The sequence below is a fragment of the Pocillopora damicornis genome, chromosome 5 (genome assembly GCF_964200805.1).
Source record: "Pocillopora damicornis chromosome 5, jaPocDami1.2, whole genome shotgun sequence".
Lineage (NCBI taxonomy): Eukaryota > Metazoa > Cnidaria > Anthozoa > Scleractinia > Pocilloporidae > Pocillopora > Pocillopora damicornis.
In genome coordinates, this window is record NC_142674.1 from 1237117 (window position 1) to 1255423 (window position 18307).

General features: G+C 37.4%; 1 protein-coding gene across 2 annotated transcripts; it reads right to left on the reverse strand.

Annotated features, from left to right (window-relative positions):
• Positions 1–3143: 3143 nt before the first annotated feature.
• On the reverse strand, positions 3144–18273 carry LOC113685928 (uncharacterized). 2 transcript variants are annotated; one of them, XM_089207758.1, is made up of 9 exons: positions 18139–18273; positions 17606–17700; positions 14341–14655; positions 13890–14060; positions 13340–13513; positions 12480–12653; positions 11894–12064; positions 10663–11559; positions 3144–9740 (listed from the first exon to the last, which is right to left on the reverse strand). In XM_089207758.1, the coding sequence occupies exons 2-9, from the start codon at positions 17688–17690 to the stop codon at positions 9541–9543; spliced, it is 2187 nt and encodes a 728-aa protein (XP_089063884.1). In that variant the 5' UTR covers positions 17691–17700; positions 18139–18273; the 3' UTR covers positions 3144–9540. The 2 variants fall into 2 exon arrangements, with proteins under 2 accessions (XP_089063884.1, XP_089063883.1); XM_089207757.1 differs by having other exon boundaries at positions 13884–14060.
• Positions 18274–18307: the final 34 nt, after the last annotated feature.

Genomic DNA, 18307 nt, shown 5'->3' on the forward strand with positions numbered 1-18307 from the left:
AAAAAAAATGAATTTATGTTTTTAGAGAGAATTTCGCGAATGGCTGGATGTGTTTATCGTTTTTTATGGCACCATGAATTCGCCTCAAAGTAATGTACAAGTTAAGAGCAGCGCTGAGTCCCAAATGGAAAATTACGCGATTTTCCGTCGAAGTTTCCTTTCTCAGGCCACCAAATTTTGATGATTTCACGATGTTATTTTGTAAAGGATGGTTAAGAAACGCACGTGCAAAGCTTTTGCTCTGCCTATTAGATGTTTTGTTTTGCCACGTCCACGTTGCCGCCACCCTTGTGGTTTGCTAATTTAGGTCCCTAACGTCTTGATGATGTGCGAAGGCAGGAAGCCTTCTTCAGTGTGATTAAGACCAGAAGTCTCTTTGCAATTTTAATGAATTCAATATTAGGGCTTTTTAGTGGCACTGTGTAGTTGCAATGTAAACAGGCTTCTATTTTGGAAACTTTAAAGTTTGGTTAATTAGATGTAAAAGAAAAAAAAATCAATAAAAAACAAAGGAGGATGTCCTCCGTTAATTTGGGATAAAATATGTTGGATGGAAACGAAAAAGAACCCTTTTACAACGCCCTACGGTACATAACGTTTTCGTGGAAACCGATTTTTATCAGCTGAGTGATATTGAAGAAATGTAACATGGTTTCCGTGTTTACATAGCCTGATGTAAACACGCGGAGGTTGGGAGAACACGAGATAAGCGTAGGAAACCACAACGCGAAGCGGAGTGGTTTCCAGCTTATCGAGTGTTTTCCAAACCTCCCAAGTGTTTACATCAGGCTATGTAAACACGGAAACCATTTTACATTTCTTTTATAAAATAACTAATGAAAGAGGAATGACGTTTACATACGCTCATGTAAAATGGTTTTATGGCCAATCAGAGCGCGCGCGCTATTTGAATTATTTTATAATTGACTTGGCAACTTTGACTTTGTGTAATGTGCATTTTGTTCAAAATATGCATTCCAAAGTATGAATTTCGGATCGATGCTAGCTTTCTCTACTTCAGAATTGCCGATTTTGTTTACTTAAGTTTTTTTCCCAAATTGTCATTTAACTTTTGTTCCTTTATTTCCTAACAAAAAAGAGAGAGCAATGTCGTGCTACCAAACTTTAAAAGAACATGCTAACAATATTTTTTTTTTGCAGCAGGTGCTTTATCAAACAAAAGCATCACTGACGTACTGTCATTAATCTAATTCTAATCACGTTTTCCGATGATGATGTCAGAGCTAAACGAGTTTCGCATTGCTTACAATTTTGGCCTCAAGGATATTGAGGATGCAACCCATTCGATTTAGAATTTTGAATTTATGCATGAACACGGCGAGGCCATACAAACTCTGTTCCGTTGATCAGAAAAAGCTTTTAACCTTAAATCATCAATAAAATTCTCTATCCCTTTATATCGAATGACAGTTGATTCTTTCTTTTGCTGTCACGATAATGAACGCAACGAAATTAATATTCCTTACCAGTTTCCACATCTCTGTTCAAAATAAAAGCTCCAAAAAAACAAAAACAACAACAACATCAACAATAACTGAGCATTTTTGCTGATCAAGTGGATTATATGAGAATTTAAGGTAAAACTTTTTTAAAGTTCTTTTCATATGCATCCGTTCGTTGCAGATGTTTATCAAAGTAGTGTAAAAATACTCTGACTCTAAAGCTCCTTTTAAAAGGGAAACAACCGACTTACTATGCTCTTAACTGCTACTCTTATTTCCTTAATCTTCCAACAGTAAAGAAAGGGGTTTAAAGATGAATTGAGAAACATTAAAGTTATCCCTATTCCCCACGCGGCGTCGAGCGCCGATGTTAGCCCTTTGTAGGAAATTAACCCAATAGTTACGATGAGCGGCAAGTAGCAAATAGTCAGTGTCAACTGAATCCAAAGCGCACTAGAAACTGTTTTCTTGTACCGTGCATTATTCAAAGCCACGCTGTCTGTACAAAGAGTTCCGTGATTATTAATTCCCCCATTTATTTGCACGTGTCGCTGATGTTGACGAATTTTCCAAATGATTTTGGCGTAGCAAAAAGAAGATATTGCAAGATTGCCAAAACACATTGCAGCTCCTACAAGCATCTCAGCTTTGTTGTAGTCCAACATTGGATATGAGGAAGACACAGACCCGATGGATACCACCCACAGAAATAAAAGAACAAGTGAAGTTCGTTTAAAGGTTACGACCTGTCTGTAACGTAAACCTAAGTTAAGAGCTAGAAGTCTGTCTATGCTTATCGCAGTTGAAGTTAATAATGACACCAAGCACAAAGTGTTTGTGGTGATATTATTAAAGGTTGCTGAGTAAAGGCAAAGATCTCCTCGCCAATCTTGATGTTTAGTCAAAAGTGACACCATATATAGGATAAACAGAGGCTGTGAAATACAACTAATAAGCAGATCAGTTAAGGCCAAACATAGAAACAGAAGCTTCGAGGGCGGATGAAGCGCCGATTCTTTGTGAAGGGCATATAAGATCAACGTATTTCCCAGCGATGTAATAATGGACAGCAAAGCATTGACAATCAAAAAGACAATTATGCGAAATATTTGTAAATCATTAGAAGCAGCGATACAAACTTTAGCTCGAAGGCTGAGGGTATTTTCAATGCTGTTATTCTGAGCCATGTTTGAATCAGTTCTGTAGAACGTGATGCTCTAGAAAAACAGCTTCTTTGTATTTATATATACATTGACAGCAGAAGACAAATATACACTATTTGAATGAATGCGATGCTAACATATGTTCATCTAAGATTGCTTTATCGATAAATGACAGAGAGCAGGCGCCAATGAAAACAGGCCTCTATTTTGGAAGCTTTTAAGTTTGGCTGATTAGGTTAAAAAAAATTAACATAGAACAAAAGGAGGATCACCTCTGTTAAGCTGAAATGAAATACGAAAAAGAACCTTTTTAAAACGCCCTACGGTACATTTCATTTTCGTTGAAATCGATTTTTTTTCTCAGCTGAGTGACATTTGATTCTTGCAACTTTAACTTCGTGTAATGTGCATTTTGTTCAAAATATACGTGCCAAAGTATAAATTTCGCATTGATGCTAGCTTTTTATACATCAGAATTGCCATTTTTTGTTTAGTTTAGATTTAATTTTTTCATAAATTGTCATTTAATTTTTTTCGTTTATTGCCAAACATAAAAGAGAGAACAATCTCGTGCTAACAAACAAATATTACATCTTTCTCATAAGTAGAATAATAACATAAATTTTTAAAATCTATTTATGTAGTTGTTTAGCTCATGGGAAAGAAGGTCAAAGGTTTTTTTGTTGTTGTTAGTGTAATTATTTTTGTTATTACTGTCGTTGTGTTTTCGCATATTGGCCCTCAGCAGCGTATTTGCTCAGTTTGTAGTAGCGCCGAACAAGAATCTGGGAGGTAGGGCCACCAATCCTGTTCAAGCCTGAATCATTTCAGTCTCCTTTATCAAGTAAAATGTGTTGAAAAAAACTTCCACTCTCGTCTTCGGATGCAGGCAATAGATGGTGAAGTTATCACACCGTAAGCGTTAAAACAAAATTATTACTTTCGAAAAAGAAAATGCAAAACAATATATTTTTTCAGCCGGTGCTTTATCAAACAAAAATATTATTAACGCACTGTTATTAACCTAATTCTAATCACGTTTACCGATGATGATGTCAGAGCTAAACGAGTTTCGCATGGCTTACACATTCGGCCTCAAGGATATTAACGATGTAACCCGTTCAAACTAGAATTTAAAATTACGCGTGAACACGGCAAGGCCATACAAACTCTTTCCCACTGATCATAAAAACCTTTTAACCTTAAATCATCAATTACAATTTCTATGGTCATTGATTCTTTCGTTTGCTGTCACGATAATGAACGCAACGAAATTAATATTCCCTACCAGTCTCCACGTCTCGGTTCAAAAGATAACTAAGCATTATTACTGATCGAGTGGATTATGGGAATTTAAAAGGAGATCTTTATCAATTTAATGTGCATCTGTTCGTTGTAGATGTTTATTAAAGAAATGTAAAAATACTCTAACTATAAAGCTCCTTTTAAAAAGGAAACAACCGACTTACTATGCCCTTAACTGCTGCTCTTATCTCGTTAATCTTCCAACAATAAAGAAAGGGGTTTAAAGATGAATTGAGAAACACCAAGGTTATCGCTATTCCCCACGCGGCGTCGAGCACCGATGTCGGCCCTTTGTAGGAAACTAAGCCAACAGTTACGATGAGCGGCAAGTAGCAAATAGTCAGTGTCAGCTGAATCCAAAGCACACTAGAAACTGTTTTCTTGTACCGTGCATTATTCAAAGCCACGCTGTCTGTACAAAGAGTTCCGTGATTATTAATTCCCCCATTTATTTGCACGCGTCGCTGATGTTGACGAATTTTCCAAACGATTTTAGCGTAGCAAAAAGAAGATATTGCAAGACTGCTAACACACATTGCAGCTCCTACAAACATCTCAGCTTTGTTGTAGTCCAACATCGGATATGAGGATGACACAGACCCGATGGATACCACCCACAGAAATAAAAGAACAAGTGAAGTTCGTTTAAAGGTTACGACCTGTCTGTAACGTAAACCTAAGTTAAGAGCTAGAAGTCTGTCTATGCTTATCGCAGTTGAAGTTAATAATGACACCAAGCACAAAGTGTTTGTGGTGATATTATTAAAGGTTGCTGAGTAAAGGCAAAGATCTCCTCGCCAATCTTGATGTTTAGTCAAAAGTGACACCAAATATAGGATATACAGAGGCTGTGAAATACAACCATTAAGCAGATCAGTTAAGGCCAAACATCGAAACAGAAGCTTCGAGGGCGGATGAAGCGCCGATTCTTTGTGAAGAGCAAACAAGATTAATGTGTTTCCCAGAGATGCTATAATGGACAGCAAAGCGTTCATAACCAAAAGGACTATGGTGTAAGATATTTGCAAATTATTGGAAACAGCGATACAAATTTCAGCTAGCAGGCTGCGGGGATCTTCATCGCTAATATTTTGAGCCATTGAATCAGTTCAGTAGAACGTGATGCTGTAGAAAAACAGTTTCTTTGTACTTATATACACATTGACAGCAGAAGGCAAATATACCCTATTTGAATGAATGCAATGCTAGTATGAATTCATTTAAGGTTGCCTTATCGATGAATGAAAGATAGCAAGCGCCAGGCTTCGAAACTAAACGAATTTATGATGAAGATAACGAAAATCATTTTTTTAAAGGAATTAAATTAGCGAATTTATGGTTAAAAATGATTTGCGAAAGTCACAGATATAGCATGATTATGATTTAAAAGTTATTAAGTGATGTTTTCATTCGTTGGGCGAAAACGTTGTTTGAACACTTTCTCATTCAGCTTAGAATAATTAACTACGATTCTTAACTTCTGATCATAAATTATCGGTAAAACCGGAAGAGAGGAACGAAAAAGAACGTGAAAAATACAAACGAAACATTTATTATGATCGGCTGAAATAAGGTCAAAGACGAAGCAAAAACACTAAGAATCATTGAATTCAAACGAAAAATACTCAGCAAATAACGAGTGAAAATCGAGAGGATATATTGTCTCGATAATTTCTCTCGGTGAAAATGATTGAATGGAGCAAATGTATGAAAGTCAGCACATTTAACTTAACAGTTTAAAATGGAAATCAAAAAATAAACCGAAGCATTTTAAAATTATATTCCGAGTTAGGATTCTATTGGCATTTCATCTGCCATTTTCAGTTGCTGTTTGTTTTGTGTATACCAAGGGCAAATTGTTGCTATGGTTTAGAATATAGGTCATTGTTGGAAGCCGTATGTCAAACTCCTTTTAAAGAAATTGGATTATTTTTCATTTGTGTAGAACAGGAGAAAAGGTACAGAAAATGACTTGATTGGCGAAATCAATACTCTAACTCATTTCTCTTTTTGTGTGATTCTTGTTAATGGTTTTTTTTTACTTCTGTTTTGGTTTGGTTTGATTGATGTTTTTTGCTTGTTTGTTTGCTTTTCGTTTTAGTTTGTATTGCAAGATAAAAACCCAAACCAAATTGCAGTTGTTCGTCGAGAGCCAGCTGGATATCTCTTCGGACTGATATCACTGTCGGCAGAACTCGTAGGCATTGTCCATTATTGCAGACATACTCTTGTAACAATTGAAAACGGTTGAAATTTTCAGCAGAAAATGTCGTGCTAAATAGTATTATTCTGAATAGAGGCGATAGAAAAGTTGAAGCCTTTTGAACGACTCAAAAAATATATTTCGCGATTATTTTCACAGCTCCCAATGCGCAAGCTTTTATTAATGTTTATTTTTAGCGCACTTGGACACGCAAAGTTAATTCAAACACAGCTTCTAATTTGGATTCGCACAAAATAAGAAAAATCACACTGTCGGTGATTTTGAGATGCAGATGCGTGAAAAATAATAAACTGAGCTTACAATTATTTTTCATGCGGGAAATGATTTCATTAGAGATAAGGCAAAGAATTGGTTTGCCTTTGATAGCTGTGCGGTGTTTGCAATCACCTGCTGAACATAGTCGTGATTATTTCTTGTGCGCTGGCAGGTAAGTCTGTTTGTTTTAGCAAAAAAAAAAACAAACAAACAAACAAAATTACTTGTGAAGCGCCGGTAAATTGTGCACTAGAAAATACTTTTCTAGTTTTTTCAAACTACAAGTTATGGACTCTAATTTAAACACATGAGTTGTAATCATTTCATGGTCTTTTGTTTTTGGTAGACTACTGGACTCGAGTGATTCAAAACTTTGATAAATAAATGGGATTTTTAATTTCTCATTATTTAAACTATTTCGGCCTAAGTGGTACCTTTTTCTGAATCCATTTTGACACAATGTCACTCTGAAAATAAAACGTTTTAATCAAATTCATGTTCTTGCATAATCACTAGTAAATGCAGCGAACAAGACAACCGTTTTACGTGTTTGAATTAACTCCGAAAAATGGAACATTCTTCTGTCGACGGAAGCCAGAATTCACTTCAATTTCTTTTCTGTGTGGAAACGCCATTAAGATTTCATCGAAACCATGTCATATATCCAATAACCGTGGTTGCTTTTCTATCCATCACGGCATTTGTTGGTAATGTTTTCATCTTAATTGCTCTCAACAAGATATCTTCGATTCACCCGCCATCCAAACTTCTGTTCCGTTGCTTGGCTGTCACGGACATTCTCGTCGCTCTTGTTGCAGAGCCTCTTCATGCTGTTTACTTGTTTTCGATAAGAACAATGACAGAAGAAGGAAACATTGTCTGTTTATACGCAGCGACATTCTCGATCACCATCGCTACAACTTTGTGCGTTGTTTCGCTTCTCACATCAGCAGCCATCAGTTTGGATCGACTTATGGCTTTGGTGTTAGGACTCCGCTACAGACATGTTGTAACATTCAAACGAACCTTTTCAGTGGTGATTGGCTTATGGGCACTTGGCATGATCTTGACCGCTGTGTCCTTTTGGGGATTTACTCTCAGCAAAAGTATGATCTTCATCGATTTAACAGTATTGGTCTTTTGTGTCACAGTGTCTGGTGTCGGTTACACCAAGATAGTCCTTATACTTCGCAATCGTGAAACTCAAATTGCAAGTCATTCACAAGCAGCATTCTCACCAAACATTTCGCGTTTAAGAAAAGTTGTTTGTAGTGCACTATGGGTACAGGTGATTTTAGAAGTGTGCTACGTCCCTTTCCTGGTTGTTACCACGCTATTTATTTTTAATGAGAGTGGGAGAACTCATCAATCTCTGTTTATCGCCTGGGAATTTACGGGAATTTTGATTTTCTTAAGCTCGTCGCTTAATCCATTTCTTTATTGTTATAAAATTCCGGAGGTGAGACAAGCGGTAAGGCGCACAATTCGACAGGTGTTTCGTTTATCAAACGAGGATGATGCAGTGATAAATTCTACCAGATAGTAAGAATCTTGGATTGGTAAACTGTATTCTGTCTAGCTTAGAAATGGATATTTATCTCGATGTAACAAAACCCGCAAAATTATTAAATCTACCAATATCGAATGTGTGGCTCACTATTCGAATTTGTAGTAACTCGTTTCGTTCGATCGAGTGGTTGCAATCTTTCTGCAAATACTCTAAGTGGCGGATCCAGACCTTGAGTAAAGGGGGAGGCCCGTTTTTTTGTCGCTTGTCCTGCCGGCTTTTCTTCCTTCTGCGGTTCTTTTTCTTTTACCCAAAACATCCAAAAAATGGGGGGGACGGACGGGCCCCACCCCTAGATCCGCCTCTGTATTCCCATGACATCTAGATCGAAGTGAGTCAACCCGTGGGAATTATGTTGGTCAGCGGGATGCAACGCTTTCGCATAAAATCGAGGAAGAAAGACCGGAGGTCAGTCAGTCAAAGATGACACCAAACCCCTGGATTTCGCGCAGCATCCAGAAAGAAGCGACAAGAACAGTATGCGTTCTCTTAAAGTTGAACGCAATAAATTAATGCTCGTATTCATCCCTGTCCAAATGCAGCCAGCTGACGAAGGATCATTTTAAAACATTCCACATTTGGAAAACCATACGGGCACCTGACACAGCGGGTAATCGAAGAAGTAATTCAGAAAACCATGTTTAATCAAAACTTATAACAGCAACGTTCGGAATGGGTAGCGCAATAGACAATGGAACGTCATCATCAAAAATTAATTGGAGTCATTGAAAAAGGAAAGTTTCATTTATTTACCTATGAAAACGAAAACAAGGGTGTTGAAAAGCGCTATTTACAAAAATTTGCTTTTTTTATATATTGCTTATACCTAAGGAATCCTTTCAATTCCAGGAGTTACCAAAAAAGGAATTCCTTTTCAAAATATCAAAATACATCTTTCAGACGAATAACGATGAAAAGGAAATCGGTAAAGGATACTGTTTTACGAAACGTCAAATCCTAAGTCCTAAATGAAAGAGAACGTTGACAGATCAGGGTCGGCCAGGGTTTTTGGGTATTCGGTATTCAGGGGCGTTTTAAATCGGGTATACGGTATACTGCAGCTTAAATATGGGTATTCAGTATATCACTTTCTTTGAATTTCAGGTATAAAGTATTCAAAGCTTCGATTATTTTTGGGTATATTTGGAGGAATTTGGGGTATTTTGGGGTATTTTGTCGATTTTTTTTCGGGTATATTGGTATTCCACTACCCCCCCCTGGCCGACCCTGACAGATAGAGCTGAGAATTGAGTGAAGATGTGGATCTTGGAGGTCAAAGGTCAAAGGTCGAATCCTCCTATGCCAGCACCTTTCTAAATAGACCATATTAAAAAAAAAAAAGTTAAACTTAGGGATTTTAATGGTTAAGCGCAAAGTTTATCTGCATTGATTCAAAGAAGTTAACAACTAGCAAAATGAGACAATATGCCACAAAATCAAACACATACTTAACATCTGTTGGCTGTACTTCTCTTTGAGGATTTAAAGAGCGCAAGAATGATTGACAGTGGAGATAAAAGTAGATTTTGATAAAGCTAGCGAGATATCGTTGCAAATTAATGACTAAGGATCAAACCCAAAATCTATTGAGGTGTCCATGGAGTTCCTCTTTCCAGCTCGTTGGTGTGTAGGCAGCAACCAAATTCCTAGTCGTCTTGCCTTCTCCTCCTCTGTTTTGGAGACGTTGAACAGCATCATAGCTTTTTCACTAAGGACAGAAAACTTCCCTCGTGAAGCTTGGCCAAGCGAATTTGTAGTCAAGGCTGAAAGGGTTTAGTAAGAAGACATACATTAGAAAATGTTCAATTAATATCAATCGATCGATAACCGTTGTATCCTACTTGTCCTATACCCGCGCGCTCATGAAAGCATCTACCGAGGGTGAATACCAGACGGCTTGTTAAAATGATTTGTAAGGAGGCAGAGGTCTGATCGAAAATCCTGGAACACATAATGATAAATCAACTTGTAGAAAGGCCTTTCTATACGAGATGTCATCCTCTGAAACCGTTTCGATATCTATCTAAGACAACTATTTTTTCACAAAATCTTGCAGAGCAATACAAATAATATATTTCTATCCCGTCGAGAATCAAATTATAGCCTTTAAATTTATCCTTGTTATCAAAAAAACCTGAGAGGACTTTTTGGAAGAATTTAATTTTTCCCTATTTTTGTTTTTCCTCTATTTGTCACAGTCTGTGGATGATGATGACAGAAATAATGATGATGATAACGATGATAATAACGATGATAATAGTAATAATAACATGATAATAATTGAAATTTGTATAAACCACACAAGTGAATAGTGATTTTCGTGCAATCTTATTGGCTAGATCGGAAGTGAATAGCAAGGACTATTCACCTCCGAGAAACCAAAGAAACAAAACCACGCTTTAAGAGTTAAATTTCCGACCATTTTTCGTTGTATTCAGAGAAATAAACTATTTTTTCGGCAAGTGTATCTAAATCTGGATTATTTACCTTCAGTGTCGGTTAAAGTGGTTGATATTTTTCTTGCACTTTCGCGACCTAGTAAATATCCATCATTATTCACCTCCACTTTGGTGAATAATTGTTTATTACTGATAACAACAACAAAACATAATAACACTGATAACTTTGATAATGAAAACCAATACGGTGATGACAGTGATAATGATGAAACAACCGGCTAATTACCTCCAAAACGGTTTCTTATCTGCGGTCTCGGTGGATTCTGATATTGCACTCGTACCCCTCCCGGTAATCTTAAGTTATTCAAAACTGCTGTTGTACGGAGCTGGTTTGTGCCGGGCATGGGTGTAGTGACGGAGGGAAAATGAGCATTCATGTGATTTCTACTCCTTCTTTGCCAGTCTGCCCATATCTTATCTATAAAACCATGGTGCAGCATAAATTCAGGGGCAGCAGCCGAGTCGAATGAACACATGGTGCCTCCAATTAAGCAGTGTACAGTGTCATGAAGATTTATTCGCAGCACAATCTCGAAGGAATCAAATTCCGAATGAGGAATCCTCAACACCTCTGCGACTGCAGCGGAATCAGGGGTATTGTCACTTAGATTAAACTGGCGACGGAGACAGCCACCCCCGGCTGATGGCACAACATTCCAAACTCCTCGCCTAAACGGACCACTTGTCACACACTGTTGAGGTGTTTGTTCTCCATTCCCACCAAAACCACTATTTCCTGAGAACCACAAATCAGACGCTCTACCGCGCCATGGAGAACGTGATACCTGGCTCCAGTCCCAGTAAGGTACTGTCACTGTACAGTCTACGCGTCGAAGAAGGTTCTCATATTGCAGTATGTACCATCTATGCCATGGTAAGAACAAATCTCGCTGGTGAATCCCATCATTGAATATTGTTCTATGTTGGGTTATTACTCTGTCATATTCTGGTTTGTATCTGGGGTCTGTTGACACAGTGCGAACAATTCTGACGTATTTTTCACGGTCTGCTCTTGACATGGCTGTAAATTCCCGTCTCACACGAGTGCACTGGATAAAGCGACCACGTGAACACATACACCGCTGGCCACATCTATCGGTTACTATGCTACTTTCCACACAACCTGTGAGGAAACCATGGAAACATGATTATCAGATCTCTAGACAGCTAAAAAAACAAACATTACTTTGATTTGAGAAAGCTAAAAAACTTCCTTTCAGTTAAGATGATACAACTTTCTTCAGAGGCACAAACATTCTTGCTCTTATATCTTAAGTTGCTTTCTAAAGTAACATTGACATCCTGAAGATAGCTGTCAAGAATTGAAAATAGTGAAACTGAAGAAAGAGGATTTCCTCAACTGTCTTTGTCTACACTGAGAAGAACATGAGGATTACATTTCTAATTCACTTATAACCATCACTTCAATACATCAAGAACTTTCTCCAAAGTGTTACCTGGACAGCGGTTGGTATTGCATGAGCGGACTAAAATGCTCCTTCCTGGACATATGGACCCTCCATTTCTTGGAGGGGGGTTGGTACATGTCCTAACTGTTCGCTGTGATCCACCCCCACAACTTCTGGAGCAGGAGCTCCACCGTCGCCAGCGTGACCAGCCTCCATTAACTAAAGTTAAACAGCAACAAAGATACAAACAACAATTGAGAAAAATGCTGCCATGCTCCTTCTTGTTATTACCACTTATGCGTTGATTTATGTAGTTATATAGTTTTTATAGAAAATGTTGTCGTTAATCGTGGTTTTATTTAATAACCGTTTGTTTCACGATGTAAGAGTCCGGCTAATCAATTGTATCGTCACGTTTTTGATAGATTATTTTCATTTTCGTGATCATAATGCTCCCAAAAAAAATCCGCGTTATTCGGAATTACTTCGGGATTTTATGGTCACAAGGAAACTGCACATTCAGAAACTACAAACTGTCAGGTCCATTCGAGTTGCAGATTTTTCTTTAAATTTAGATGTCTTTAATTACGTATTCTGTTGTCACAAAAAAGCCGCTCAGTTAAAATTAGTATACCAGGACATCTCTTTGAGTTGCATCTCCTTCTTTGAGTGCTTGATCCTCGGCAGTTATTGCCACCATTTCTTGGAGCGGGGTTGGTGCATGTTCTGGTCCTGATTTGTGTTCCTCTACCACAGCTTCGAGAGCATGTGCTCCACGGCTGCCATGCTGACCACCTGCCACGAACAACTGCAAAGGGATTTGCAGAACCCATAAAAAATGCGAGATGTTTTGCTCACTGGGGTGGAGGGCACAAACATCCAAAGTTCCCCTCCCCCATACCCTTGAATGAATTTTTTTTTAATGTGACAACACGATTATGATATCGATATTCCACTACTGGCATATTTTTCCTTAGAAAAAGCTAATTTTAATTTTAAAAAATATATGTGTCACTAGGAAATAGTTATATTGCGTCGGAAAATCAATACGGAAGTCAGCAAAAAAACCTTCAACATAATTAATATTCTTCCGCCACAGTCAAATGATATGCAAATTAAACGACCCGTAGTTAGACTCTGGCTTTTTATTTCCTAAGATTTTTGGTCAAATCCCTAAATAATAATTTTATATACCAACAATACCAAATAACGAAAAATAGGAAGGATAGATGTACTTGACTGCGCAGTTCCCCGTTGGTTTTATTATGCACCGTTTTTTCCCGACTACTTTTGAAACATTTAAATAACTTTCAAAAAATTCTGCGTTATTGACTTCGGAATTACTTCAGAATTTTATAGTCACAAGGAAACTGGACATTCAGAAACTACAAACTGTCAGGTCCATTCGAGTTGCAGATTTTTCTTTAAAATTTAGATGTCTTTAATTACGTGTTCTGTAGTCATAAAAAAGCCGCTCATTTAAAATTAGTATACCGGGGCATCTCTTTGAGTTGCATCTCCTTCTTTGAGTGTTTGATCCTCGGCAGTTATTGCCTCCATTTCTTGGAGCGGGGTTGGTGCATGTTCTGGTCCTGATTTGTGATCCTCTGCCACAGCTTCGAGAGCATGTGCTCCATGGCCGCCATGCTGACCACCTACCATGAACAACTGCAAAGGGATTTGTAGAACCCATGAAAAAAGAAAGATGTTTTGGTCATTGGGGTGGAGGGCACATCCCTCCCCCCCCCCTCCTCCCCGTAGCACAAAGCTGTTTGGAATGCCTAACCTGCATGTAGCTTGTCACCAAAACTCGTCTTTTTAAGCCGAAATGTGAAAATGATACGTGAAAATGAATCATATTCAATGAACGATCGATTTAAAATTAGATGCTCATCTAATCTTTACATAGAGCCTTCAATCTTCTGAGGTAAAGGAGTAGGATAAAAGGGGCATGGTATTTGTAATTTACAGTTCAGATATGTGATTTTAGAGACGCTCTATCAGTTAAGCGTAAGGTAAAGAATAGCAAAGCACCTACCTCTACCTTGGCAGCGGTTGCTGTTGCAAAACTGCGTCTGTGAGTTGGATCCAGAACACCTTGCACCGCCATTGGCTGGTAGAGGATTGGTACAGCTGCGTCGACGAGTTCGAGTTCCACCATTACAACTGGCGCTACATGAGCTCCAACGAGACCAGCTCGCCCATTTTCCATTTACTAATGAGGAACAAGAAAAAAAAATGAGATGTATTTGATTTAAAGAATCTTACACTGACGAAATCAAGACACAAGCTAACTGAAATCGGAATAAGGCACATCAACATTAAGAAAGAGAGGGAGAATGACGTTTTTTCTTCAATTCTGAAGAAGATAGGGGAAGACAGTAAAAATTTGAGAAATATATTTATCGTATCCTTGGGAAACAATTTTCGAAACAAGTTTAGTCAGCGATTATAGCTTGATTCTCCATTTAATATCGATTTAATAAGTATCTTACCTGGGGATGAACTTTGAACCCTGTACACGCTGCCAGATCCCATCCATCCCAGTCCTCTGTAACAGTACAAGCCACGGCCATATTTGCCATAATCTCTTTCAGCGCTTGGACCCCAGCGACATTCTGCGAAATCCTGAATAGAAAATATCCGATATCCTCGGGCGGCAGCCGCAGAGGCACATGATTGTATGATATGGTTACTATCAGACCACCACCTTGCAGGTTTAACTCTTAAAAACAGAATGGGGAATATCCTTTGACTTTGGTAGTTCACACCATCTTGGTAACATCCTAATGACGTGACTGAAACCGAACCTGATAAATAACAGAAAAACAACGTAACATTTTATTGAGATAAATGCAACGTTTGTGCTACAAACTAACTTGTACAAAGGTAGAGATTCAGTACTCACGCATTTTCTCCGACGATCACAATTTATGACAATCAAGTTAGCCAGGTCACCACTGCAAAATCACTTGGAGTAACCATCGATAATACACTCGATTGGAGCAGTCACATCGATAAACTAACAAAGAAAGTCGCCTCTGGCATTGGGGCTATAAAACGAATAAGGCACCTTGTCCCTCAAGCAACTTTGCTTCTACTATATCAAGCTCTGATTCAACCACATTTCGACTATTGAAATATTGTTTGGGGAAACTGCGGGATAACTTTGCAGAACAAGGTACAGAAACTACAAAACAGAACAGCCCGTGTTTTAACCTATTAAAATTATGATGCCGATGTTGGTCACTTCTTTGAGCTCCTAAGATGGAAAAACCTAGCTTTCCAGCAGCAAATGCAAAGATCCTTAATGGTCTATGAGCCTCTGCATGGTTCAGCTCCAGATTATTTATGCTCTAAATTTGAAAGGCGAGAAACTGCGTATAACCTAAGAGACTCTGAGAACAAGCATAATGTTCCTTTGCCGCGCACAAACTGTTACAAAAATATCTTTAGATATAGCGGCGCCACTCTTTGGAACAGACTTCCTCGTGACATCAGACAAGCAGAGTCCTTTGGGTTATTTAAGCGTGTAATTAAAGAAGTACGTTCAAGTACGGCATTCGTGGAAAGCAGCTTTAGTTAGGTTTGTGTTTAAGTATAGTTTTTATAGTATCTTATCCATTAAATGCATGTTTATATATTTGAATGTTTTTATGGCTGATGAATTGTCCGTAGGTAAATAAAGATTATCTATCTATATATGAAACCCTTTAATTCAAGCGGCGAAAAAGCGCAAATCCAATGAATGTAAGCGGCATAAAAAAGTGTCCCTTTCAGTGAATTTAAGACAAAGAAAATGTTTACAACAGCAGAAAACAATTTAATTCTAGCCGGTCATCTTTTATTACTTGAAGAACTACTGTAAAAAAAATAGTAAAGAAATATTTGGCTCATATTAGCGTAGATATTTTCACTGTTGTTCACAAACGGCTGAAAACAGATGGCAAAAAAATTCAGCTTTTGCTGACTGTTGTAAACGTCATGCTTAAATTCTCTGAAGGAAAACCTAAAGGCGGGAAGGGCAGCTTCTAATTAAGAGGGAGAAAGAGACTGTTTTTAAGTAAGAATTGTGAGAGACACAAGATGTAAGACTCATTGGTGTTTCAATACGATGCTTCAGTGGCGGTCTCGTAATAATCTCTGCAAAAATCAAACCCACGGCCTATTAGATAGTCTTAATATTTATTAAGCCCGGTGTGAGCAAAATATTGAAAATTTAATTGCAAAAGACCAAAGCTGTGATGGACGATTCAAGAAGAAAACAGAAAGATTTCACTCTTCAGCTCTAATTGAATCAGCTTAGTGGATATTAGTCTTCAGGACGTAGGAATTCGCCCCATTTAGTTTGTTGGTCTTCATATCAGGAAAAAGAAAGTGGAAGACTTTAAAAAAGTAAGCTAAGCAATGATGTATAGCTTTCTAAGCTAACTTTTGCTCATAAGGAACGTATCTAACCACAGGCTGCAACCTCAAATGTAGAGTTCTTAAAATGGCATGGAATATCATAAATAAAAAAAATAGTGTTCGGATTTCATTTCCATTATGTTAAAATAACTCTTCGTCAATGTAGACTGAATTTTGGTCATGTCAGTGTAAAATCACAAAGACGGAGTATTTGACGTTAATACTGGCCTTTACTAGTCATCGCAACTGTCATTTTTTCCAGATTTTTCTAACTTTCATATATATTTGGTATTTTGCAGTATGAGGTAAACTCACCGTGTCTCAGTGGGGGAGTAATTCGAATAAGTTAAATTTGAATTTAGCCTGACTTCGCCCGAGGATGCACCAAAAATGTATGATTGCCGAGATAAAAAATTGAGGCCATTCAGACTTACGCATAATGTTCTTGGGAGACACCTTAATGACTCGAGTAAGCTATAGTGCAAGTCCCATTTTTTTTAATGTGGCAACACGATTATGATATCGATATTCCAATACTGGCATGCTTTTTTTTTTAAAAAAAAGCTAATTTTATTTTGAAAATATTTATGTGTCACTAAGAAATAGTTATATTGCGTCGGAAAATCAATACGGAAGTCAGCAAAAAAACCTTCAACATATTTGATATTCTTCCCTCACTGTCAAATGATATGCAAATGAAACGACCCGTAGTTAGACTAAGATTTTTCGTCAAATTCCTAAATAATAATTTATGTACCAACGATACCAAATAACGAAAAATAGGAAGGAAAGTTAAATTTGACTGCGCAGTTTCCCGTTGGTTTTATTATGCATCGTTTTTTTTCCAACTTCTATTGAAACATTCAAATAACTGTCACGCACGCATTTAAATAACTGTCACGCACACCATCCGGGGTACTCCTAAAGATATCATTATCTGTAGACTTCCTTGTAAAACGTAAAGAGACTTCCAATTAGCAATTTCTAATTTCGGTGAAAAAAAAAATTATAATATAATCGGGCGTCATTCCACAATACAAGATTGGAAAATCATTCAGCGCATTGGAATATCCGTTTATGACATTAAAGAAATACTGTATGTTTTAATTAACATTGGCCTTTTTAACTAGTAAAATATCATTATCCGATGACTAATTTTTGGATCCTCATTGTTAATTAATTGAATTGTAGAAGCGACACGAATCGATTTTATTATGGACCTAAACCTTACCTTTGGATTTTGAGAAATCCTAGCCTAGTTCATAATTTAGGTTTTTTTATTTTTTCCTCATTTTTTTGCGATTTGCTTTTCTTCTTTAAGCAACTGATATCGTGTTGAGAAGTGTTAGTTACCTTGTCTCTTCGAATGAACGTTTCGGCAGTTTACGAGAAGAACCAGGAAGATGTATAACTTTCTCCAGGCTGTCTCATGAGCCATTTTGTGGTCACTGCACCATAAAAAAAAAAATAATAATAATTAGATTACTTCGAAGTTGCAAATTCTTAACCCCTTATTGCTTCAAATCAATAACAATTCTGCTTTCAAATGCTTTTTCTTTAGTAAAGCTACAATACTTTCACGACTCGATTCTAGAAATTAGAAATAAACAATTATTTACATTCTGCGGGAGAAAACCGCTTCCTTAGACGAATTTATCTTAATAAACCGTAAAAAGGTTGTCCTGAGTAGAAAATTTGAACGTTGCCGGTTAGGTTTTGTCATAATCTAAAGGTGTATCACAAACAATATTTAGCAACCCAATTAGAGCTAAAACTTCCTAATTTCTAGAGCAATGAAATTAATACCTTTTACTCGTATTTCTAAGACAAAGCCATCTTTAAACAACATTATAAAGAAAATATTATAATAACGAATGAACTTTTACCTGCACAAGGTTTAGATGAGAGAGCCTTTTCAACACACGAGAAATGCTGAGATGTGCAGGCACCTCTTCATTACTTATGTCAGTTAAAATACAGCTTAAGTCATGGATCAATTAATAATCGGACGAAAGACTAACTAGGAACTAGGGGAGGATACCACGTCCTTTATAG

Bases quoted from the DNA above. Each gene is read 5' to 3' on its own strand.
- LOC113685928 (XM_089207757.1), bottom strand. From the start codon at position 17,690: ATGGCTCATGAGACAGCCTGGAGAAAGTTATACATCTTCCTGGTTCTT. The intron at 13,514-13,883 runs GTAGGTGCTTTG...ATCCCTTTGCAG, and splicing joins CAACCGCTGCCAAGGTAGAG to TTGTTCATGGTAGGTGGTCA. The intron at 11,560-11,893 runs GTAACACTTTGG...GTTTCCTCACAG, and splicing joins CAATACCAACCGCTGTCCAG to GTTGTGTGGAAAGTAGCATA.